This window comes from Lagenorhynchus albirostris, chromosome 15 (assembly GCF_949774975.1).
Source record: "Lagenorhynchus albirostris chromosome 15, mLagAlb1.1, whole genome shotgun sequence".
NCBI lineage: Eukaryota > Metazoa > Chordata > Mammalia > Artiodactyla > Delphinidae > Lagenorhynchus > Lagenorhynchus albirostris.
In genome coordinates, this window is record NC_083109.1 from 845,813 (window position 1) to 868,254 (window position 22,442).

At 65.0% G+C, this 22,442-nt stretch overlaps 3 protein-coding genes across 3 annotated transcripts; 1 reads left to right on the forward strand and 2 right to left on the reverse strand.

The window, feature by feature from the left end:
* Nucleotides 1-1,342: 1,342 nt before the first annotated feature.
* FNDC11 (fibronectin type III domain containing 11) lies at nt 1,343-3,857 on the reverse strand. The gene is made up of 2 exons (XM_060123684.1): nt 3,231-3,857; nt 1,343-2,365 (listed from the first exon to the last, which is right to left on the reverse strand). The coding sequence occupies exons 1-2, from the start codon at nt 3,323-3,325 to the stop codon at nt 1,375-1,377; spliced, it is 1,086 nt and encodes a 361-aa protein (XP_059979667.1). The 5' UTR covers nt 3,326-3,857; the 3' UTR covers nt 1,343-1,374.
* A 559-nt stretch (nt 3,858-4,416) lies between these two features.
* Nucleotides 4,417-20,440, forward strand: PTK6 (protein tyrosine kinase 6). Its single transcript, XM_060124237.1, is given in 9 exon segments — nt 4,417-4,924; nt 4,927-5,104; nt 13,721-13,796; nt 14,332-14,409; nt 14,411-14,494; nt 15,124-15,262; nt 16,528-16,709; nt 17,815-17,972; nt 18,205-20,440. Coding segments are annotated over 9 exon segments (1,368 nt in total). The 5' UTR covers nt 4,417-4,740; the 3' UTR covers nt 18,494-20,440.
* PPDPF (pancreatic progenitor cell differentiation and proliferation factor) lies at nt 20,003-21,479 on the reverse strand. The gene is made up of 5 exons (XM_060124236.1): nt 21,338-21,479; nt 20,834-20,914; nt 20,519-20,596; nt 20,335-20,431; nt 20,003-20,263 (listed from the first exon to the last, which is right to left on the reverse strand). The coding sequence occupies exons 2-5, from the start codon at nt 20,886-20,888 to the stop codon at nt 20,146-20,148; spliced, it is 348 nt and encodes a 115-aa protein (XP_059980219.1). The 5' UTR covers nt 20,889-20,914; nt 21,338-21,479; the 3' UTR covers nt 20,003-20,145.
* Nucleotides 21,480-22,442: the final 963 nt, after the last annotated feature.

The following is a 22,442-nucleotide window of genomic DNA, read 5'->3' on the forward strand; positions in this document are numbered from 1 at the left end:
TCCCCAGACTTCTCTCTGCCATGCCCCACCCTCTGCTGCTCCGGACATTTCCTTGGAGCAAGCACAATGACTCTGCCCGGGACCCCTGGGAGCCTTGGGACAAGTCCATCTGCAGGACATCCAGGAGGGAGCCCCTCATAGCCACGCGATGCCACAGATAGCATGACAGTGTGGCTGGACGCCCTGGGTGGCATACAGCAGCACGCAGGTGGCTGGAGAGGCCTGGGAGGGGAGCTGCAGGCTGAGACATACCAGCGCTGCAGAGGACACTGGCCATAGCTGGGGTGGTGGTGCTGGGCCTTTCTGACCCAGTTAAGGTCCCCGCCTCACCAAACCGCCTCTCAGTGGGGGAGGGACCCTGTTCCTGACCCCTTGCCCTGGCCACACCTTATCTTCTCAGGGGCCTGCTGTCCTAGTGACCATCACGGTGTGTGTACGGAGAGCTGGTTAGCAGTGTACCGAGGGCGGCTCTGGCCTTTTCCCGTGGACAGTCCTCCTCCGCCGTAGCCAGGGTACACGGCGCTGCCCTCCTGGACCTGAAGGGCCAAGCTGCTGGAGCAGGTAGACACCGATGACCGCGTCGCCTTCAGGAAGTGAGCGAGCTGCTGGCCGAGCTGCGGGGCACACTGGCAGCAAGGACAGACTCTCTAGGTCGCCCGTCTGGGGCTGGACACCAGGAGCTGGTGGGGAGGGGCGATGGGCTGTAGGGAGGCCCCGCCCCCAACAGGAGGTATGCATTTGTGTGGACCTGGGGGGGGTTACCTACCAGGCTCCCTTGCTAGGACCCTAACCCACCTCGCAATGGGGGTTCTTCAGCTTCTTTTGGGGAGAAGATAGTACTTTTATTTTCATTGAAATGTCCTTTTGGCCTTGGGCCCTGGCCTCGATGAAGCTGGGGCTGACAGTACTGGTGCCTATCCATGCCTGCAGGTAGTGACTGCCCCCACGGGGGTCCGCGCAGGACTTGGGGGTATTGCCCTCCCTTGAGGAATCCCAGCGTAAGAGGCAGGAAAGGCGGCCAGAGCCTGTGCCCAGGTGTCACAGCTGGTTGTTGTGATGGGGATGGGGGAAGGGCTGGGGCTGCCACCTGGCAGAGCCTCGGAGCAGCTCTTCTCATTGGCAGCGGCAGCTACGTGCCAGGGCTGAGGCTTCTTGCTCCAGGGGTCAGTGTCCTGGAAAGGCCAGCCTGGGGCACCCCCTAGAAAAGGAAGCAGGAGCTGGGGGGGGCAGGGACTTGTGGGTGGGCTGGGCTGAGTCAGGAAAAACGCTCATGTGGCTGCCACCCCCTTTAATAAGGAAGTAGGTTTGTTCCTTCAATTGCCGATGCGTGTTTATACTCCTCTTTATTAGCGTGTAAGTATTAAAAAGCCATTTCTAGGAAGGTGTGGTCAGGGCCGGGCCTAGCTTGCCCAGCCGCCGGGGGGCGGGCCCTTCAAGGGCCCTCGGCCCGGTCTGCAGGGTGAGGCTGTCCAGCCAGGGCTCGTACACCAGCGTGTAGCCCTCCACCCTCTTGATGGTGAACTCGTAGGAGCGGTTGGGCAGCAGGTTGGGGACGTCGAAGGCGTAGGCGGCCACGGGGATGATGCTATACTGCACGCGCTCCTGCTGTGTCTGCGGGTCCAGCAGCTTGTAGCGCAGCTCAAACTGCTCTGGCGTGGCCGGCTGGAGCGTGACAGACCAGCGCAGGCTGGCCCAGTCCTCGTGGGCCACCGACTCCTTGCGGTCGAACGTGACGGGCGTCTTGGCGCTCAGCGTGACCTGGAGGTTGGGAATCTTGGTGGCGTTGATGTCAGACACCAGGCGGTGTTTGATGTGCAGACGCCCTGGCACCATCGTGGCCAGGAAACTCTCCATGACGGCCGACAGGTCTGCCAGCCGCTGCTCCACGAGCCCCCAGCCTGCCAGGAAGGGCTGAGGGTCCGGTGACTCGAGCAGGGCGTCCAGCTCAGAGCGGCCGTGGCCCAGCTGCTCCAGCAGCTCCCCTAGCAGCAGGAGCTGGATCTTGGCCTGGGTCGCGCCCACCTTCTTCATGCGCTGGAACTTCTGGGGCTCGATGAACTGGAACGTGGTGGGCAGCACCCGCGGGTTCTGGTCGCCCAGCGCCAGGTGCTTGGGGAGGATCTCGATGTAGTAGGAGCACTTCCTGAGGAGCTCCACGTGGGCGTGGTGGCGCTTGAGCAGCTGGGGGCTCAGGTCCGCGGTCAGGAACTTGCGCAGAGCGATGCGGCGCTCCGCGTACGTCCGCCACGTCTCGGGCTCTAGCAGCTGTCGATCCCCGGCCTCCCCCGCCTCCTCCTGGTCCAGGAGGCACTGAGGGCTGTCCAGCTTCATTCTGTCCGGGTCCAGCCTGTCACCTGCAAGCTCACTGTCTGGGAGCAGCGGGTGGAGGGCCCGGTGTGAGCGGGACGGTCAGACCGGCCTCTGCCGCCCACCCAGGGGCTCACTCGGGGCAGTGTTTGTGTGGGGGTTACTTCAGGCCCACTGGCTCCCATGCTGGGCCCTCTAGCCTGCTGGGGGGCGCGGGGAGAACTTTGTGGGGAGGGCTCGTCTCTCTGGAAACAGACTGCTTGGAGGGCCAGGTGAGCAGGCTGCAGGTCTAGATAAAAGCGGACACTGCGGGGCCAACACGACACTCTACTGATGGTCGTTTGTGATGACACAAGGCAGGGCTGAGACGGGGGCTCTGGGCCAGGGCGGCCCGTGCGGAAAGGAGTTGAGAGGCTGAGTGACTCGCCCAAGGCTGCTCTGCTAAGGGGCAGAGTGAGGTTGGGACCCAAGTTGGTCTCCCTCCCCAAATGCCAGGCCTTGACCTTCCTGGGGCAGAGGTGGCAGACCCCGGTCCTGAACACTGCAGACAGGGTATCTGGGCTGAGGTGCAACTGAGACCAGGACCCAGGACTCCTGCCCTAAGTCCTGCGGTGGCCGGAGCCTGGGGCAGATTCAAGCTGCCTCTGGAGGGAACTCTAGCTCCAGACCTGGCTACAGGTCCGGGTCCGAGGTGTTTCCAGATGCCCACCGTCTCTCATGTGGAAAAGGCAGAGGGGCTGCTGGTGAACTCCTCCAAAGAAGCCTCTGTCCTGGCCCTCCTCCCCCAGACCTACACCCTCCTCGCCTCCGAGACCCCCTACAACCCCCACCCCCGGCCCCAGGCCCACTTCCCCCCAACCGACCCCCACCTCCGCCACATCACCCTAGTCCTGCATCCCCCCAGCCCGCCTCCCCGCGCCCACATGCCTTTCGTCGTGCAGCGGGCGGAGCAGTGCTGCCGACTGTGCGCTGAGCCGGCGTGCCCAGCCTTGCGCCGCGGCGTTCCGCGGGTTGCCATGGGGACCGCGGGCCTTTGTGACGTCCCGCCCCCCGGGGGGTGGGGGCGGGGTGGGCGGAGAGCCCAGGGCGTGGGGGTCGGGCGCCCTCAACCTGAGGGGCTGCGGGCAGGTCGCGCGGGGCTCGCTCCCCGCCCCAGGACCCGACTGAAGGAACCAACGAGTCTCAGCCCCGGGCCCGCCCCCAGGTTTCAGCTCAGACAGACCGTCCAGAGGCTTCGCTCCCTTCCCTGGGACCGTCACGGCCTGAGCCCCGGCCGGGATGCCTCTTCAAGCCAGGGGACGCCACTTGCCTCCACCCCCTTGCAGGTCAGTGGTGGGGACCCTTCCAGGCTAGGGTGTCTGTCTCTGAGCTCCCCTCCCATTCTGTTCCGTGGCAAGGCCTGCCCCCCACCACTCCCGGTAACCTCAGTCTTGGGAGGAGGCTTTGCCGGGCTAAGCGCCCATCAGATGTCCTCTGGGTCCAGGCCTGGGAAGGGGTGCGTGGGCGCCCTGGGCGCTAACTCTGTAAGTTGCAGCTGTTGTGTCGTTATTTAGGGGTCTGAAACGCAAGAGTTGGATTATTTGAAAGGGGGTGCTATGTGAAGGTTGAGAGGGAGGCTGGCACCTGCAAAGTGGTGAGAGGAAGCCGCCCGCAGCCCTGCGGCCCACCCACAGAGAGGGGGTGGGCGGCAGAGCAGTCTCCCCTCCCGCTCTGGGTCAGGCATGTCCTGGACCTCTGCCATCTCTGGCCCCATCTTTTTTTTTTTTTTTTTTCTATTTCTTGTTACTCAGCTAAATTTTTAAAATTAAACTTTCAGTTTTGAGATAATTGTGGATTCACCTGCAGTTATAAGAAATAACACAGAGACCCCAAGCACCCTTTGCCCATTTCCCCCAAGGGGAACACCTAGCGGAGCTGTCCTACAAGATCACACCACGAGAGTGACCTTGACAGTCAAGACCCAGACGTCTCCTTCCCCACAGGGACCTCCCTGCGTCGCCTTCTACAGCCCACGAGACCCCACCCACCACGGCCCCACCCACCGAGACCCCGCCCCAGAGCCCCGCCCAGACGCAGGTTTCGGGAAACCCTCTTCCAGGCCCCGCCCCGACGCCGTCCTGGGACAGATCCCGGCCCAGACGCACGCGGCTCGGAGCGGTCGGGGTACCAGTGCTGCCTGCGAGACACCCTAGAGGTCGAGGAGAGCAGCGGCCGTCGTGTGGCCGGGGCTGGGGGGCCACCCTGTGCTGATGTGAGCACCGCGGGGAGCGGGCGGGGACCTCTGGAGCGACTCTCACCCGCCCCCCCTGCGCCAGCGAGGCTCCAGCGCTCACCGTCGCGCCGCGCCGCGCCGCCAGTTTCTCCCCGTCGGGGTCCCCGAGCCCCGCTGCTGCACCCTTTCCGACCCCTGCAGGGCCTGGCGCACCGCCGGGCATGGAGCCCTTCTTCAGGAAGCTGCTGACCTTCCTGTCCTTCTTCTGGGACAAGATCTGGCCGGCGGGCGCGCCGCGGTTCCCGAACCCGGACTCCGACGCCGACGTGGAGCCGGAACCCGCGGCAGCGGAGCCCCCCACCGCGGAGCCCTGCAACCCCCCGGCCCCCGCGCAGCTCTTCAGGGCGCTGACTTCACGGCGCGGAGCGCGGAGGACCTGAGTGTCAGCCGCGGGGAGAGGCTGCACGCCCTCAGGGAGGAGGGCGGCTACATCCTCGCCCGCCGGCTCGCGGGCTGGCCCAGCACGGGGCTGGTGCCCATCACCTACGTGGCCAAGGCCGCCCCTGAGACGCTCTGGAACCAGCCGTGAGTACCGCCCCCTCTGGGGAGACAGGAGTAAGCCTGGGCACCCGATTCCACTGGGAGGGAAGGTGGCAGGGACTCTGGCAGGCGTGGTTAAGCCGGGGCGCGAGCCGGCTGGTGGGTGTGTGTGCGTGCTGCACTCGCCAGGCCCTCCTGATCGCACCCAGGGATTCAGGCCTGGCATCCAGCAATCTTTGCTGACGGGTCATTCCTTGGAGGGCAGGGGGCTGGGGACTGGGATGCAGTTCTGAGTGAGACGGTGAGGACAGTAGTGAGCTTGTGCTGTGACGGGGTGAGGTGGTGACCCGGGGCTGGAAGGGGTGATAAGCTGGGTCACAGAGATGTCTTCGCCCACCCTTCTCACCTGTCCTCACTCACCTGGCCCCCTCCCCCTGCTCTGGGCCAGGTATGGGGCAAACATGGCCCTGGCCCTTGGGATTGCTCCCAGAGAGGCTCATCTGGAGGCTGGATCCAGGTGGGGGAGCCCACCCCCTGGCCTGAGTGCCCTCGGCCCCTAGGGCCAAGGCAGTCTACAGGTGGGGAGAGGCTGGCGCAGACACTTGTCTGTTGGCATGCCAGTCCGTGGCCACGGGGGGGAGCAGAGGCTGGGCGCTCTTCCGGAGGAGGCGACCTCTCGGCGCAGGCTCAGGGTCCGCAGGACAGGGTAGCCTCCCGGCGCAGCTGTGTACCAGCGCTGAGCAGGGCCCTGGCCTGGGCTGTGGACAGTGCCCTGGGCTGTGGACAGTGCCCTGGGCTGTGGACACAGTGCCCTGTGGCTGTGGACAGTGCCCTGGGCTGTGGACACAGTGCCCTGTGGCTGTGGACACAGTGCCCTGTGGCTGTGGACAGTGCCCTGGGCTGTGGACACAGTGCCCTGGGCTGTGGACACAGTGCCCTGTGGCTGTGGACACAGTGCCCTGGGCTGTGGACACAGTGCCCTGTGGCTGTGGACACAGTGCCCTGGGCTGTGGACAGTGCCCTGGGCTGTGGACACAGTGCCCTGGGCTGTGGACACAGTGCCCTGGGCTGTGGACAGTGCCCTGGGCTGTGGACAGTGCCCTGGGCTGTGGACACAGTGCCCTGGGCTGTGGACAGTGCCCTGGGCTGTGGACAGTGCCCTGGGCTGTGGACACAGTGCCCTGGGCTGTGGACACAGTGCCCTGGGCTGTGGACAGTGCCCTGGGCTGTGGACACAGTGCCCTGGGCTGTGGACAGTGCCCTGGGCTGTGGACAGTGCCCTGGGCTGTGGACACAGTGCCCTGTGGCTGTGGACAGTGCCCTGGGCTGTGGACACAGTGCCCTGGGCTGTGGACAGTGCCCTGGGCTGTGGACACAGTGCCCTGGGCTGTGGACACAGTGCCCTGTGGCTGTGGACACAGTGCCCTGTGGCTGTGGACAGTGCCCTGGGCTGTGGACACAGTGCCCTGGACTGTGGACACAGTGCCCTGGGCTGTGGACACAGTGCCCTGTGGCTGTGGACACAGTGCCCTGGGCTGTGGACACAGTGCCCTGGGCTGTGGACAGTGCCTTGGGCTGTGGACACAGTGCCCTGGGCTGTGGACACAGTGCCCTGTGGCTGTGGACACAGTGCCCTGTGGCTGTGGACACAGTGCCCTGGGCTGTGGACACAGTGCCCTGTGGCTGTGGACACAGTGCCCTGGGCTGTGGACACAGTGCCCTGGGCTGTGGACAGTGCCCTGGGCTGTGGACACAGTGCCCTGGGCTGTGGACAGTGCCCTGGGCTGTGGACAGTGCCCTGGGCTGTGGACGCAGTGCCCTGTGGCTGTGGACAGTGCCCTGGGCTGTGGACACAGTGCCCTGGGCTGTGGACAGTGCCCTGGGCTGTGGACACAGTGCCCTGGGCTGTGGACAGTGCCCTGGGCTGTGGACACAGTGCCCTGGGCTGTGGACAGTGCCCTGGGCTGTGGACACAGTGCCCTGGGCTGTGGACAGTGCCCTGGGCTGTGGACACAGTGCCCTGGGCTGTGGACAGTGCCCTGGGCTGTGGACACAGTGCCCTGGGCTGTGGACAGTGCCCTGGGCTGTGGACACAGTGCCCTGGGCTGTGGACAGTGCCCTGGGCTGTGGACACAGTGCCCTGGGCTGTGGACAGTGCCCTGGGCTGTGGACACAGTGCCCTGGGCTGTGGACACAGTGCCCTGGGCTGTGGACAGTGCCCTGGGCTGTGGACACAGTGCCCTGGGCTGTGGACAGTGCCCTGGGCTGTGGACACAGTGCCCTGGGCTGTGGACACAGTGCCCTGGGCTGTGGACAGTGCCCTGGGCTGTGGACACAGTGCCCTGTGGCTGTGGACACAGTGCCCTGTGGCTGTGGACACAGTGCCCTGGGCTGTGGACAGTGCCCTGGGCTGTGGACACAGTGCCCTGGGCTGTGGACACAGTGCCCTGTGGCTGTGGACACAGTGCCCTGGGCTGTGGACACAGTGCTCTGGGCTGTGGACAGTGCCCTGGGCTGTGGACACAGTGCCCTGGGCTGTGGACACAGTGCCCTGTGGCTGTGGACACAGTGCCCTGAGCTGTGGACACAGTGCCCTGTGGCTGTGGACACAGTGCCCTGGGCTGTGGACACAGTGCCCTGTGGCTGTGGACACAGTGCCCTGGGCTGTGGACACAGTGCCCTGTGGCTGTGGACACAGTGCCCTGGGCTGTGGACACAGTGCCCTGTGGCTGTGGACACAGTACTGGGCCTCAAACGTTCGATCCACGCCCCGGGCGTGGTCCTTCCCCGTCTTTCTCCTGAACGTCTCGGCCACTGTAATCCCTGGCTTCTATTTATTTATTTTATTTATTTTTGGCTGCGTTGGGTCTTCGTTGCTATGCGGGCTTTCTCTAGTTGCAGCGAGCAGGGGCTACTCTTCGTTGCGGTGCGCGGGCTTCTCATTGCGGTGGCTTCTCTTGTTGCGGAGCACGGGCTCTAGGCGCACGGGCTTCAGTAGTTGTGGCTCGTGGGCTCAGTAGTTGTGGCTCGTGGGCTCTAGAGCACAGGCTCTGTAGTTGTGGCACATGGACTTAGCTGCTCCACGGCATGTGGGATCTTCCCAGACCAGGGCTCGAACCCATGTCCCCCACATTGGCAGGCGGATTCTTAACCACTGCGCCACCAGGGAAGTCCCATCCCTGACTTGTAGATGGAGGGGGCGCCAGCTGGGGAACCCTGGGGCAGAGACGCCTCTTCCCAGCCCCAGCACCAAGAGGTGAAATGCTGGCTGAGAACAGGCCAGAAGCTGGTTGGTGAACGGGGCCAGCAAAGCGAGGCTCAGCTGCCCAGACCTCGCCCTGACGCAGGCCCCTGGTCTTGCACCAAGCTCGGTCTCTGCCGACCAGCAGCAGGTCTCAGCTTCACTCAGGCCACCTTCAGCATCCTGGGGGCCCCTCAGCATTCCCACAGTCTCCTGGGGGATTTGCATCTGGGGGAAAAGCCTGATTCCCAGGAAGGTGCCTTCTGAGAGGACTCCAGGCCACCACCCCACAGCCAGCCGTTCTGATGGGTAGGGGCCTACAGTCATCCCAGGTGGAGGACGGACCCCGAGAGCAGCTCCTGGAGGCGGCTGGCAGGGTCCTGGGGGAGGGGAGGGGCTGCTGGGAGGAAGAGCTAATGACTGTGTGTCTGGGCTGAGATGCAAGGGCTGCCACACTCGTGGTGTCCTCAGCCCCAGCTACCTGGCTCCTGTCCCCAGGCCGGCGGGCCGGGGAGACCCCTCAACCCCCACAGAGAGGCTCACTGCTCTCCAGCTGCAGGGCCCCCGGTCTTGTCGCCCACTGCTGCACACTCCGGGGACGGGCTCCAAGAACGTCGCGGAAGGCGGGATGTGCGCGGGGGCTGGGCCCAGCCCCCCAGGCCCCGAAGTGGGTCCAGGGGAGGGGTGGGGTGGGAAGCACTGCTGTCCAGGGAAGGCCCCCTGTAGCCCTTCCCGTGGGAGAGGCTCTCCTGGCTAGAGGGTCCCAGACAGCAGGCCCGGGTGCAGGAGGAGCCCGGCAGCTGCACGGGGCTGTGCGTCCTGCTCCCACATCAGTGTGTCCCCAGCCTGCCATCCAGCCAGGGCTCGTCTCGGGAGACCCAGGTCCACAGGTCCTTGACACTTCCCCGCGTGTCTGCTGATTTCCCCCCCAACGTCCCTCAGGCCTGTGCCGCTCTGCCCCCCATCACCCCACCCCTTCTTGCCTCCAGCCTCAGCGCAGACCCCCGACTGACTCTGGCTCCTTCCCTGTAGCCCCCCAGGGTGGGCACAGGCCTCTGTGCCAGGGCAGGCCTGTCTCAGCCGCTGATCTGCAATATCAGATCTCCCCAGGCTCCAGCAGCACCCGCCCGCCAGCTTTGCCTACCTGGTCCCCTCTTTGGGGGGCACCCCCACCTGTGTCCAGTCCCCGATGACTCCAGAGGCTGGGCCCTGGGGGCTGGGGCAGGTGTGGATCCCGGACTGGGTCCCCAGTACTGGGAGCCAGGTGTTCCTTCTCCCTCTCACCTGCGCGGAGTGGGCCTCTGGGGCCTGGCCCGTGGTGGGCAGGGCTTGCTCGGGGCTGGGCTGGTGTGGGGACCCCTGGGCCTGCCCTTTGCAGCGAGTACTTCAGTGGCATCAGCCGAACCCAGGCCCAGCAGCTGCTCCTGCCCCCACCCAGCGCGCTGGGGGCCTTCCCCGTGCGGCCCAGCGAGAGCAGCCATGGGGACTACTCCCTGTCAGCTACCAGGTGCCCTTGACCTTGGGGTGGTTGCTTCCCAGGCAGTGCCAGCCCCCAACCCGCCTCGGACCCGACAGTATGCATCACCTGGTTGGGGTGGCGGGAGGGTCAGGGCAGGCTGCAGCCGAGATGTGGCCTCCGTCTCTGTGCCCTCCCAGTCTGGGCCCGGACCAAAGTCCACCACTACAGCATCCCCACAGCAGCCAACGGCAGCCTCTCCCTGCAGAAGGACCAGCTCGTCCCCAGCCTGGAGGAGCTGCTGGCCTATTGCAAAGCCCACTGGAAGCTGCGACAGCCCTGTGAGCCCCAGGTGGGCCCATGGCCACCCCCCTACCTGCCAGGTTGCCCCTCCTGAGACACTGTCCAGCACGCGTCCAGCTGGCCCACTGGGTGCTGCCAGGGGGGGACCTGATGAAGCCTGGGAGCAGGTGCCCCAGTGACTCCTCCACACTCTGATTCATCCCTGTGGGTTATATTTCTTTTTAAAAATTAATTAATTAATTTTTGGCTGCGTTGGGTCTTCATTGCTGTGCGTGGGCTTTCTCTAGTTGTGGCGAGCGGGGGCTACTCTTCGTTGCAGTGCGCGGGCTTCTCATTGCGGTGGCTTCTCTTGCTGCGGAGCATGGGCTCTAGGCGCGCGGGCTTCAGTAGTTGTGGTGCACAGGCTCAGTAGTTGTGGCTCGCGGGCTTAGTTGCTTCACGGCATGTGGGATCTTCCCAGACCAGGGCTTGAACCCGTGTCCCCTGCATTGGCAGGTGGATTCTTTTTTTTTTTTTTTTTTTGTGATAAGCGGGCCTCTCACTGCTGTGGCCTCTCCTGCCGCGGAGCACAAGCTCCGGACGCGCAGGCCCAGCGGCCGTGGCTCATGCGCCCAGCCACTCCACGGCATGCGGGATCCTCCCGGACCGGGGCACGAACTTGTGTCCCCTGCATCGGCAGGCGGACTCCCAACCACTGCGCCACCAGGGAAGCCCTGGCAGGTGGATTCTTAACCACTGCGCTGCCAGGGAAGCCCAGGTGTTATATTTCTATGGGATTCTCTGGGGTGGGGGGAAGATGAGGCCTGTAGGATGCCCTCCCACCCCGCCCAGCCCTGTAGAGCGGCCAGGAGGGGAGGGCAGGTTGGGGAAGGCGCCCACAGCAGCCCCAGGCCAGTGCGGAGGTTGTGGGAGGAGATGCCAGTGGGGATGGTGCCACACCTGCGCTGGAGCCGTGGTACCTGCGCCTGTCCCAGGTGAGCGGTCCTGCCGGGGGGCCGGGCAGCCATCTGGTTCCTCTGGTCTCTTAGTGACAGTCCGGACAGGGGCAGTAACGAGCGCTTGTGGATGGATGCCTGCCGCCAGCAAAGGTGCCATTAGGTCTGGAAGCAATTAGGGCCAGGCCTCCGGAGGTCAGCACCCGGGCCCCTTGCCCCGGCCAGGGCCAGAGTTGAGCGTGTGCTGGGGCGCAGGGGCAGAGGGCCAGAGGCCTGGGGCCCCAGGAGCAGCTGCCCATCTGCCTAGGGAGCCACGGGCAAAGGCCCTGAATGCCCCCCACACCCGCAGAAGCCCCCTGAACAGGACGAGTGGCAGCGACCCCGCTCTGCGTTCACCCTGCGGAGGAAGCTGGGCGAAGGCTACTTCGGGGAGGTGTGGGAAGGCCTGTGGCTGGACTCCATGCTCGTGGCGGTCAAGGTCATCAGACCAGGTGGGTGGGGGCCCCCTGGAGCCTGGGGCAGTGGCGGTGGGCAGCAGGAGCACAAGTATGTGGGCCTCTGGGACTTCGAGGCCCGCACAGCCCAGGAGCTGAGCTTCTGGGCAGGGGACCTCTTCCATGTGGCAAGAAAGGAGGAGGAGTGGTGGTGGACCGTGCTGCTGGACCGGGTGGGCAGGGCTCTGGCCAAGGAGACGGTGGGGTTGGAGCCGTGAGTCTCCCCGCGGCCCTCGTGGGTCACTCCAAGTTGCCCGTCCCTGGGCCCTGCAGGGCGTCTATCGGGACAGAGCTCTGCGCCGCTGTGGCTGGGCTCTGGGTGCGGGCAGGGACCCTGGGCTGCCAAGGAGGGTGGCCCGTGGCTCTGTCTCCCTGCCCCCCCAGTGGGGCTGGGCCTACCATCCTGGCCTTGGGATCCCTGGCCGGGCTTCTGCTGTGTGACATCTGGGGATGGGGGCTGCAGAGGCTCCGGCCCCTCCTCCGTGCCGGGACCCAGAGAAGGGCAGCCAGCTGACAGTGAGTCCAAGGCAGAGCCTGGGCCTTTTGGGGTGTGAAGCCTCGCTCACCTTCCAAACTCCGGAAACCAGCCTGCTGGCCTCGTCAGGGAGCGGGAAGGCCACTGCGACAGGCCCGCCCGGGGGTGGGCCACAGACCTGCTGCCCGTACCAGCACGGCTGCCCATCGCTGGCAAGGTGGCTCCCAGAGACGACTGTGGGCCTGAGGGCAGCCCAGCAAGCTTGGGCCACAGGCGCAGCCCGGCGTGCGTGTGTCCTCGCGACCCCAGGTGGTTCCCTGAGCTCTGGACGGGCGGGTCTGGGGGGGATTCCCACGGCCCCCCCGTGTGCCTGTGCACGCCACTCATTGAGCACCTGCTGTGCCGGAGCCGACGCGGGCAGGGTCGCCCCTCCTGGGGGGAGACACTAAGCATGGTGCAGACAGGACCATCTCAGGCAGGGCCCCCGACAGTGACAAGGCAGGGGCCGGCACTGCCGGTGCAGAGGCCGCGGGCCCTGGGAACCCAGCACACTCGAGAAGTGGAAGGAGGCAGGGTGGTTCGTGGGGGGTGGGGCAAATGGGAGAGATTCCAGAGGTGCTGGATTGGTGGGGGTGGCCCGTGGACCCCACGGGGCTCAGTGCTGGGCAGTGGTCTTCCGTGCAGGGACCCACGTTCCGATGGGGCCTGAGGGAGCCGAGGGCGCAAAGGGCGGGGCAGTTGGCAGCAGAGGTCCCCTGGGAAACTCCGCAGGCCCAGCCGTGCCCTGGCGCTGGGAGCTGGGGCGTGAGAATGCCTGTGCACGTGTGAGGGTGCATGTGCGTCCCCAGGTCCCACGGTGACAGAGCATCGCGCGCCTGTGGCCCGGGTCCGCAAGGCGGCCACGGTCACGGAACGACGTGGTCCGAGAGGACGGCCACAGAGCCACGGCCGAGGTCGGGGAGGGTTGCTGCACCCACAGCATGGGGGGCTCTGTCCGCACAGACCGGGGACAGTCGGGAAGGGTAGTGGGAGGGGCCTTCTCCACTTCTGGGTCACCAGGGTCTTTCCTGGGGTCCAGAACTGGCCACTTGGGACATTTGGGGTCGGTGATGGGCAAAGAAGGGGCCTTTGGGTCAGTGAGTGTCCGCGGGCAGCTGTGGGCCGGGGTTGGGGGCACGAGGAGGCAGCGGATCAGGTGGGCTGGGACTTGGTGGGGGGCACAGGCGGGGAGCCGCGCGGCTCAGGGTCCCCCCGCCCCGCAGGTGGTTCTTTGGCCGGATCTCTCTCTCGGAAGCCCTGCACCGACTGCAGGCCACGGGCAACGAGCTGGGGGCCTTCCTGATCCGGGTCAGCGAGAAGCCGGGCGCCAACTGCGTCCTCTCGGGTGCCCGCTTCCCGCCCCTGCCCGCTCCGCAGCCCCACCTGGGCCTGACTTCGGGGCTCCTGGTCCCTAAGCCCTTCGTGCATGCAGAGCCCGGCCCCTCCGGCCTGTCCCCTCCACTGCGCTGTGACGTCCAGGCCCTGCTCTGGGAGCTCTGACCCTCAGTGGGTGCAGGCCCTGCGGCCTGGGTGCCTTCCCCGGGGTCTGGCCGGTTCTCTCCTTTCCGCGTTGGGGGCACCCCTGCCAGTGGGCCTCTCTCAGCGCCTGTTCACAAGCGTCTCCTCCGTCCGGTGCGGGACCAGCAGACCGTTCGCCACTACAAGATCTGGTGGCAGGACGGCCAGTTGCACCTCAACGAGGCTGTGTCCTTCCTCAGCCTCCCCAAGCTCGTGGACCACCACGAGGCCCAGAGCCTGTCCCACGGCCTGTGGCTGACCTCGCCCCGCCGAAAGGTAGGGCCCTGCCCCCAACAGGGACACAAACCCTCGGGTGGAGGTGGGTGTGGGTCCTGACTCCCTGACTGGCTGGGGGACCCCTGGGAACACTCAGCCCAGGGACTCTGGCTACGTGGGAACCGTGGTTGTACAGAGCCGGGCGCGGGGGGACGGTGGGCAGGGGACGTGTCCTCCTTTGCCCAGTCACTCTCACCCTTGGGCCAGCTAGAGGTCAGCTGTGCTCCTGCTGCGTCCTGAGTCTCTGGGCTGCTGGGAGCTCGGGCCACGTGCCCCGGTGAGCAGCCAGACGGGAGTTTTGTGTGGGTGGCAGTCAGGCCAGTGTCGCTGGCCCAGAGCAGGTGCGGGGGAGGGGTGGTGGTGGCCTTTGTTTGCAGGACACAGCAGGGGTCAGCCAGGCTTGGGGCAGTCCCTGGGAGAGCCTGGCCACATGCCGGACACTGGGACCCTCCCAAGCAGGACGTGGCCCTACATTTGATGATAGACCAGGGGCTGACTTCCCGAGGATGGGGGCCCCCGCCCCGTGTCCCTGCAGCATGAGCTGGAGCCCCTGCCCCACTGTGACGATTGGGAGAGGCCTCGGGAAGAGTTCACGCTCTGCAGGAAGCTGGGCTTCCGGCTACTTTGGGGAGGTCTTCAAAGGGCTCTGGAAGGACAAGGTCCGAGTGGCCATCAAGGTGATCGTCCGAGGTGAGCGGGCTCCAGGCCGGGGACTTCTGGCTTTACTCACGGGGGTGGGGCAGCCCAGCAGCCCTGGGCCCTGACGCCCTGCCAGCCACTCGCTGCCCTAACTTGGATCACCTGTGGCACCTGCCGCAGTGTCCGGGTGGCATTCTCCTTTCATGCTGTTATCTAAATGCATTTATCTTAAAAGGGAATTTTAAATTCTTCATGTAAATGGAAGGAAATCCATTAAAATAAGTAGATCACTAGAAATCTGAAAAGGTTCATCTAAAATCTTCTTGGGACCCACCAGAGGTTGGGATCGCCCACTTCAGGAACCAGGGGCCCAGGGGTGCAAGGGAACACCCTTGGGAGGGGTTGTTCCAGCTCCACGTCTGGCTTGGGCAGGCATAAACCACATGGGGGTGTCTGTGGTCCCTGGGGTGTGGGGAGAGCAGCTGGTGGGCACAGTGGACCCTTGTGTGAACAGCGGGGGCCGGGCTGTGTCTGCCCTGGCATCCTGGCTTGGGAGCTGGGGCGTCGGGGAGGGCGCCCACATTTCCTGAGCCGCTGCTGCGTGCGGGCGGGGGGATGGGTGGGACAGGGGCTCAGCTCCTCCGAGGGCTGCACCCAGCAAAGCCGCCCGCCTGCCCCGACGGCCGAGCTTCTGCGTCGGCACACGTTCCAGTCGGAGATCCGGGCCATGAAGAAGCCGCGGCACAAGCCCATCCTGGCACTGTGGGGGACCCTGGGTACATCATCAGAGCTCCTGCCCACGGGGAGCCTGCTGGAGCTGCTGCGGGGTGAGCGGGGTGGGGGGACCAGAATGACTCGTGCCGCTGGAGGGAACGGGAAACAGGCACAGAAAGAAAAAGAAAACCCGCCCCCGCCCCTCCCCCCCCCCCCCCCCCCCCCCCGCCTGCCATTCACCAGACAGCCTGGGATTGCTCATCAGCCTTTTCTGTTTTAAGAAAGGATTTAAAATATCTTGTGATAAATGTACCATCCGTTCATTGCAGGAATTTGACAAAATACAGATAAGAACAAAGACAAGAAAAGCCACTCATCATTCCTACACCTTCGGTGAACTGAGGCCATTTTAATCAAACGCTCGGCGTGGCCTGCCCCCCCCCCCCACTTCTGGAACACACAGGCCTGGTTCTCACTGCTGTTCTCTCTTCCTAGAAGGCGCTGTCCCTCCTTCTGGTGTTTGTCTGCTTACACACTCACACTTGCACACACGCGCTCACACACCACGTATCTCGTTGCTGCACAGACCTCATCATCTATAACAAGCCCCGGTGTTTCATTAAACACCCAAACCAGACAGTCGCAGCCAGTTCGTGGAGGCGCCATTGTATGCAGATGCAGCCCAATTTCAGAGACGCTGAAATGGGAGAAACGTGCACCGTAGGATAAATGACACCCAGTATGCATATGTGTGTATCTGGGGGTATATTTTATTTTATTTATTTTTAACATCTTTATTGGAGTATAATTGCTTCACAGTGCTGTGTCAGTTTCTGCTGTATAACAAAGTGAATCAGCCATATGCATACATATATCCCCATATCTCCTCCTTCTTGCGTCTCCCTCCCACCCTCCCTATCTCACCCTGGGGGGTATATTTTAATACGGCCACATTTGCAGTGCTTTTCACTTGATCATTGCAAGCAGTTTCCTGTATCACTAATTGTTCATCAGAAATGAAATCCTGACGGTCTCTGCACCACCACGTGGATGTGCCACGTCCACTCAGGTGCCTGTTGAAACCTTTTGAGGTTTTTAACCGTGTAAATAATGCTGTGATGAACATCTTTGTACATACGTCTTTGAGTTCCTATTGCTTCAGTGTGGATTCCCAGAAGGAAATTCCAAAGGGTATGTATGGACTGTGGTAACTCTGATACCTAACAGCTCTCCACAAGGGCTGCAGTGGGTCCACAGTTCCAATTTTAAACCAGCCCATCTGCCCTTTGTCCCAGCCCCACCCCTGAGCGCAGGAGTCTGCAGAGAGGACTTGGCCCTGGCTGGCTCCACTCACGCTGGCTTCCCCTGGCCTCTGCAGACTCCGATGAGAAAACCCTGCCCATCTCGGAGCTGGTGGGCATTGCAGCACAGGTGGCCGGGGGCATGTGCTACCTGGAATTGCATAATTACATCCACGGGGATCTGGCCACCAGGAACATCCTCGTGGGGGAAAACAACATCTGCAAAATCGGGGACTTGGGGCTGGGCAGGCTCATCAAGGTAGGGCCAGGGGAGGGCGGAGAGCAGAGGGTGCCGGGAGCTGGAGGTTCCCGTGGGCCTTTCGCCCTCAGGTGAGATGTGGGCTGTGGAGCCCGAGCTGGATCTTTTTTTTTTAAATTATTTTATTTTTGGCTGCATTGGGTCTTCGTTGCTGCACGCAAGCTTCCTCTAGTTGGGGCGAGTGGGGGCTACTCTTCATTGTGGTGCGCGGGCTTCTCATTGCAGTGGCTTCTCTTGTTGCAGAGCACAGGCTCTAGGCGCCCAGGCTTCAGTAGTTGTGGCACGTGGGCTCAGTAGTCGTGGCTTGTGGGCTCTAGAGTGCAGGCTCAGTAGTTGCGGCACATGGGCTTAGTTGCTCCGCGGCATGTGGGATCTTCCCGGACCAGGGATCGAACCCGTGTCCCCTGCATTGGCAGACAGATTCTTAACCACTACGCCACCAGGGAAGCCCCCGGAGCTGGGTCTTAACGGGATCAGGAGGCCCCTGGGAGGGCAGTGCAGGCACTTGCCTGAGTCCAGGACAGCTACACGGGGCCAGCTCGGGCGCCCAGCGGCTGGGGGCAGCACAGCAGGGCATGGTGCGCAGGTGGCAGGGCGTGGGGGGAGCAGGCCCACCCCTCACTCGCCCTTGGCCAGTGTCCTGCTTCCATGCTCAGCCTGGCCCAGCAGGCAGGTGATACCAGCACCTCCGGGACTCTCAGTCACACGCTGAGAAGTTGAGGGGCTCCTTGAATCGTGATGCCCCAGAGCTAAGCGTCAGCCTTTCCAGTGTGCTCCTCGAGCGGGCCCCAGCGCCACGCCAGCTTGGCTGCTGACCCACCGCCCCTCCCGGTGTCTCCTTGCAGCTCACTTCTGGAGAAACTCTGCCCCTTGTCCTGGGAAGCTCTCTGCTGGGTTTTGCGACTATGGTCCTCTGGGGCAGGGCCTGTTGGGGCGGGTTCTGCCTGCTCAGCTCCGGCAGCACGGGTCCCAGGGAGCCCTGACGCAGTGTGGGTCCCGACCGCACACTTGCCCACCAAGCACTGGGCTCCCCGAGCCTGTCCATGCTGTGGGGAGGGAGGGTGCAGGCGGCCCCCAGGCCCGCCCCCAGCGTGTCTGATCGCAGAACGTCTACCTCTTCCATGACCACAGCATCCCTCACAAGTGGACTGCCCCCGAGGCACTCTCCCGAGGGCATTACTCCATCAAATCTGACACCTGGTCCTTCGGGGTTCTCCTCCATGAGATTTCCAGCAGGGGTCAGATGCCCTGCCCAGGTACTGGGCACCCAGTGTTGCCAACTGCGGGCAGGGCGGGAGGGGGCCGTCACCTGGACACGGCCCCTGCACCATCACTGGGTGCCTGATGCCTTCCAGGCGTCACCGTCCAGAGGGAGGGCGTTAGAAGTGAGTGCCAGGGATGCAGAGGGCGAGGGCACAGCCCAAGGCTTCCTGCGGGAGGGGGGGCGGCACTGGCCTCCCTGCCTCCACAGTCCCTCTTGTCCTGCCCGCCACAGGCATGTCCATACCTTCCCGAGGGTAGAGGCGGCCTACCGCATGCCCTGCCCCCTGGAGCGCCCACCCACCACACACCAGCTGATGCTCTCGTGCTGACACAGGGACCCCGAGCAGAGGCCCCGCTTCAAAGGGCTGCGGGAAAAGCTCTCCAGCCTCAGAAGGTACGAGAGCCTGCTGCGTCGGCCGCCTCCTTGCCACTGCCTGAAGGCCAGGCCAGCCCTCGTGAGGGGCCTGAGCAACCTCGGATCATGGGAGTGGGCTGACCCAGATTTACTGAGGATTTGCTGAAGGTACCAACAGCTCCCAGAATCAACCGGACACTCCCGAAAAGGGGCTCGGGCAGCCCTGGGCCCACCTGTTGCCCAGTGCAGCCAGGAGCTGGGACTGCCCCTCCGCCTGACACCAGCTCCTGGCAAGTGCTGGGACCTCCACAGCCAACACCTGCCCTGGGGCTCCAGGAGCCAGGTCGCCCCTCCTTCCAAAGGGAGTGGACCTGTCCCTGGTCCTGACCCAAAGCCCACCGGCTGTCAGGACCAGGGCTGAGCTTCCGGGCCGTGCGCGGTGGGGACCGAGGCTTTGGCTGCACTCCCTGTGCCCTCTGGCCTTGCCTGAGACCTGGATATAAGGGGGTGTGGACCCCCCAGTCCTCTGTGGAGACAGGGGCACTGACGCCTGCTCCCCGGGGCCAGCCGCTGCTCCTATCCAGCTGCCCCCGGGGGGCCTGGGGGGCCGCGTCTGGACACTGTGACCGAAAGGACTGGGTGGGGGTCAGGCTAACTGTGCCTGGACACATTTGAGGGCAGGCAGGACAGAAGGTGCAGCCTTTGGGGGCCACGAGCCACCCAAATGCCTTGGGATGGACTCCCGACCCCCGTGACTTAGAGCGGAGCTGGGGCGGGGTGGCCAGCTGAGCCCAGCCTGCTAACCAGTGGAGACCACCCCTCTAGGCCCCCGCCCTCACACCAAGCCTCCGTCCGCTCCCTCACTGAATTGCCCTCTCCTGACCCCCAGGCCCCGGTCAGTCTCTGCCGGCCACTGAGGCACGTGGACGCCACCAGCCTACCCCCCACGCCTGCCCCCAGGAGGCCAGCAGAGGATGAGACGACTCCCCAGCCACACACAGAGCTCCCAAGTAGGACTCTGCCCAAAGCTGGGCTGCCCCGGGTGGGGCCCCGTAGAGCCTCCCACACCCCCTTCCCCTCACCCTTAGGCTGCCGGGGGCCCTGCCCAGAGTGTGCCTTACAAGAGGCTACAGGAGACGCCGCCCTTACTGGAAGGCACGTGGGAGAGCAGGGCGCGTGAGCTGCTCCACACCAGGCTGAGGACGGCCTCCTCGAGGGCGCCGGGCCCCACGTCTGAGGGCTCCGGACCCAAGCCAGAGACCCTGTCTCCTGCCGCGGCAGCAGGGGCCGAGGCGGGCTTACTCCGAGGACCCCAACCTCAGTGGCTGCCCTGGGACTGCCTGCTCTCCCCGGCTCCCCAGGATAGCAAGGCACCCCACCTCTTCTCAGATACAAGGCTCCACACTCACCGGAGCTGTCTGCCCACGTGAACCGGAGCCAGATCTCGGAGGTGGCCCGCTAGGGAGGGACCCCAGGAGGGTCCAGGAAGTGAGAAGTTTGAGGGGTTGGTGACTCCTCCCGCGGGGGTGGGGGTGGCATGGAGCTCACACACACACACCATGTGGCTGCTGGCTGCTTGTTTATTTTCTACTCGGTGCAAGGCACAGGTTAGAGGGTGCCGGGAAGGCTCTCATGTGGCTTGGACAGTAAAGAGTGGAGTTCTCTCAACTTCCTTTTTGGTGTTTTGCTGTTTTGATATTAAAAACCCAACTGCTTGTGTTGGCTGCAGCCTGATCACTCTCAGGGAGGGGAAGGAGGGGGGCTCTGATGAGCCCAGCGCCTGGGGAGGAAGCCCGCCCGGCAGCTGGTGGTGGCCACTCAGGACGGGGGCCTGGAGTTGGTTTGGCCAGGCTGGCCGCCAGGCTGCTGCTTCCCCACGGCTTCCCGAGCCAGGTCACAGGTGATCATGCCGGTGGAGGCCTGGGCTGGTTCTGAGCTGGAGGAGAGCATGTGGTCAGAGGCTGCTACCACCTGCCCCCCCCACGGCCCCCAGGAAGGTGGACTCACTGCTCTGGGGACTCCAACACTGTGGCCATGAACGGGAGAGTGGACTTCCCGAAAAAGAAGCTGGCCCACCAGTGTCCCGGGTCAGCTCTGGGGAGACCTGAGAGAAGCAAAGTGAGATCACGGTACTGTTACCCACCCCCTCCAGTCAGTCCCTGGGAACAGCCAGGGGTGGACCTGCGCTCACCGGGGTGGCGGGGGATGCCTTCCCCAGGGTACTCGGCACTTCCGCAGGAGCTGTTACTGGAAGTGGAGCCCAGGCGGCCTGGAGAGAAGAGGCCAGGTCAGCTCCACAGGGCACTGAGCCCCCAGCCCACCGGACCAAGGGCTGGCTTTGCCTGCAGCACAGGGCTTTGCCTGTCAGCACAGGCAGTGCCAGGGGTCCTTAGCCGCTCACTCCCCACTCGGATACGGATTCTCAAGGAACTGGAGCTGACACCACAAGCTGGGTGGGGGAGCCCGGGTCAGACTTGGTGGGGGGGCGGGCAAGGGGCTTACTTACGCCGGTAGTAGTCGTGGGTGGCCACGAGTGAGCCGCTGGAGGGGATGGCTGCCATGCTCTTGCTTGTGGACTGGTGGAAACCTGCGCACGCGGGGGTCGGGGAGCCCCTTCGGTCACCGCTGCCTCTCGCGAAGGGCACTCCCCACCCGGACCCTAGGGTCAGCCGCGTGGGTTCTCGGGAGGGGCGGACGCCAGGTTTGTTTACCGAGCCGAGGCGGGGCTCCGGAACTCCGGGACCGCCCTCTCCGCGCGGGCGGCTCTAACCAGCCCGAACAGGCCGCGCGGGACAACAAAGGCGCTTTGTGCGCGGGGCCGCCGGCCTGGGGCTCCGGGAAGCGGCCCTGCCTGCAGCCGGCGCGCTCCCAGCTCCGCGCCCCGGGCCCTGCCCGCCGCCCCCTCCCACCCGCGCTCTTCGGTCCTCCCGGACGCCGGGCGGTCCGCCCCGCCAGCCGTCGCTCCTATTCGGGCCGCTAGACCCCACCCACGCGCCGCCCGGGCCCTCACCTCGGCGGCGACCCCTCGCGGGCCTCGGCGCTCGATCACGGACGGCGGGAACCGGGTCGCTAGGCCACTGAGCCCATCGGCACAGGAGACCGCGGCCGACGGCTCCACGACCCAGACGCGCCGGGCACGCACGCGCGGACGCGCCCCCTTATATGGCGGCACCGCCCCGGGCCCTGCGAGCCCCGCCCCGATCCAGGCCCCGCCCCAGCCCCGGCGAGGCCACGCCCCTGCTAGGCTCCAGTCCCGCCCAGGACCCCTGCGAGGCCTACTAGGCCCCGCCCCAAGCTCAGCCTGGCCCCGCCCCGCCCTGCCCCGCCCCCGTGGCTTGGCCCTAGCTGGCTGCCCTTGGAGGAAGTCCAGCCCTGCAGCGTCCGTCCGACCTGGGCTGCCCGGGCAGCGCATCCAGGCCTGGCCTGGGCTTGGGGTGGTTAAATAACCGCTGCCCCAGTCCTAGAGCAGGGCCTGTCTCCCTCCCACCTCTCGTCCCACCTTCCCGGGCCCTGGCCATCCTTTTGGACCCAGGCCTGCTGCTGGTCCAGCCTGTCTCCACCTTTCCAGCTCCGTGGAGGCGGCGGGGGTGCCGGACGGTGGCCCCTGCACTTCCGGTCTGTTTCTGCCGCTGCCCCCAGTCCTGGGCTGAGCCCCGCAGGCCCAGCCCTCGCAGTGCCCCTCTGCTCTGGCCTTCTCTACTCAGGATGGGGCACTCCCCACTCTCACCCATACTGGGGGGACATCTGCTCAACCAGACGTGGGCCCCCGCCAGCGGGTGCCCTCCCCCAGCTGTCGGCCTGGGTGCCACCCAGAACGAGCTGTGTGCCTCTAGCTTTCCAGCCCTTCAGGGACCTCATTGCAGGTGGGAAGCTGGGGAGCCCACCCATGTCTCCCTCACAGCTCTGGGGGCTCTGGAACCCACTCCCCGTTCTCAGTGCCAGCTTGCATCCAGCTGCTTGCAAGGCATGGGTGGGGGAGGAGGGAGAGAGGAAAGGAGGGCAGGCAGAGGGGAAGCTTATGTCAGTGGGTGGGGTAAAGACCTCTGTTTGGGGATGTCACCAGTAGCTGGAGGCGAGGCCCCCAGTTTTGGGCAGCCCCAGAATGTTCCGTGCAG

Excerpts from the sequence above, each read along its gene's own strand:
- FNDC11 (XM_060123684.1), bottom strand. The coding sequence starts at position 3,325 with ATGGCAACCCGCGGAACGCCGCGGCGCAAGGCTGGGCACGCCGGCTCA. Across the intron at positions 2,366-3,230 it reads CGCTGCACGACGAAAGGCAT|TGAGCTTGCAGGTGACAGGC; the intron begins GTGGGCGCGGGG and ends GCTCCCAGACAG.
- PPDPF (XM_060124236.1), bottom strand. The coding sequence starts at position 20,888 with ATGGCAGCCATCCCCTCCAGCGGCTCACTCGTGGCCACCCACGACTAC. Across the intron at positions 20,597-20,833 it reads CACCCACGACTACTACCGGC|GCCGCCTGGGCTCCACTTCC; the intron begins GTAAGTAAGCCC and ends TCTTCTCTCCAG. Across the intron at positions 20,432-20,518 it reads AGGCATCCCCCGCCACCCCG|GTCTCCCCAGAGCTGACCCG; the intron begins GTGAGCGCAGGT and ends TGCTTCTCTCAG.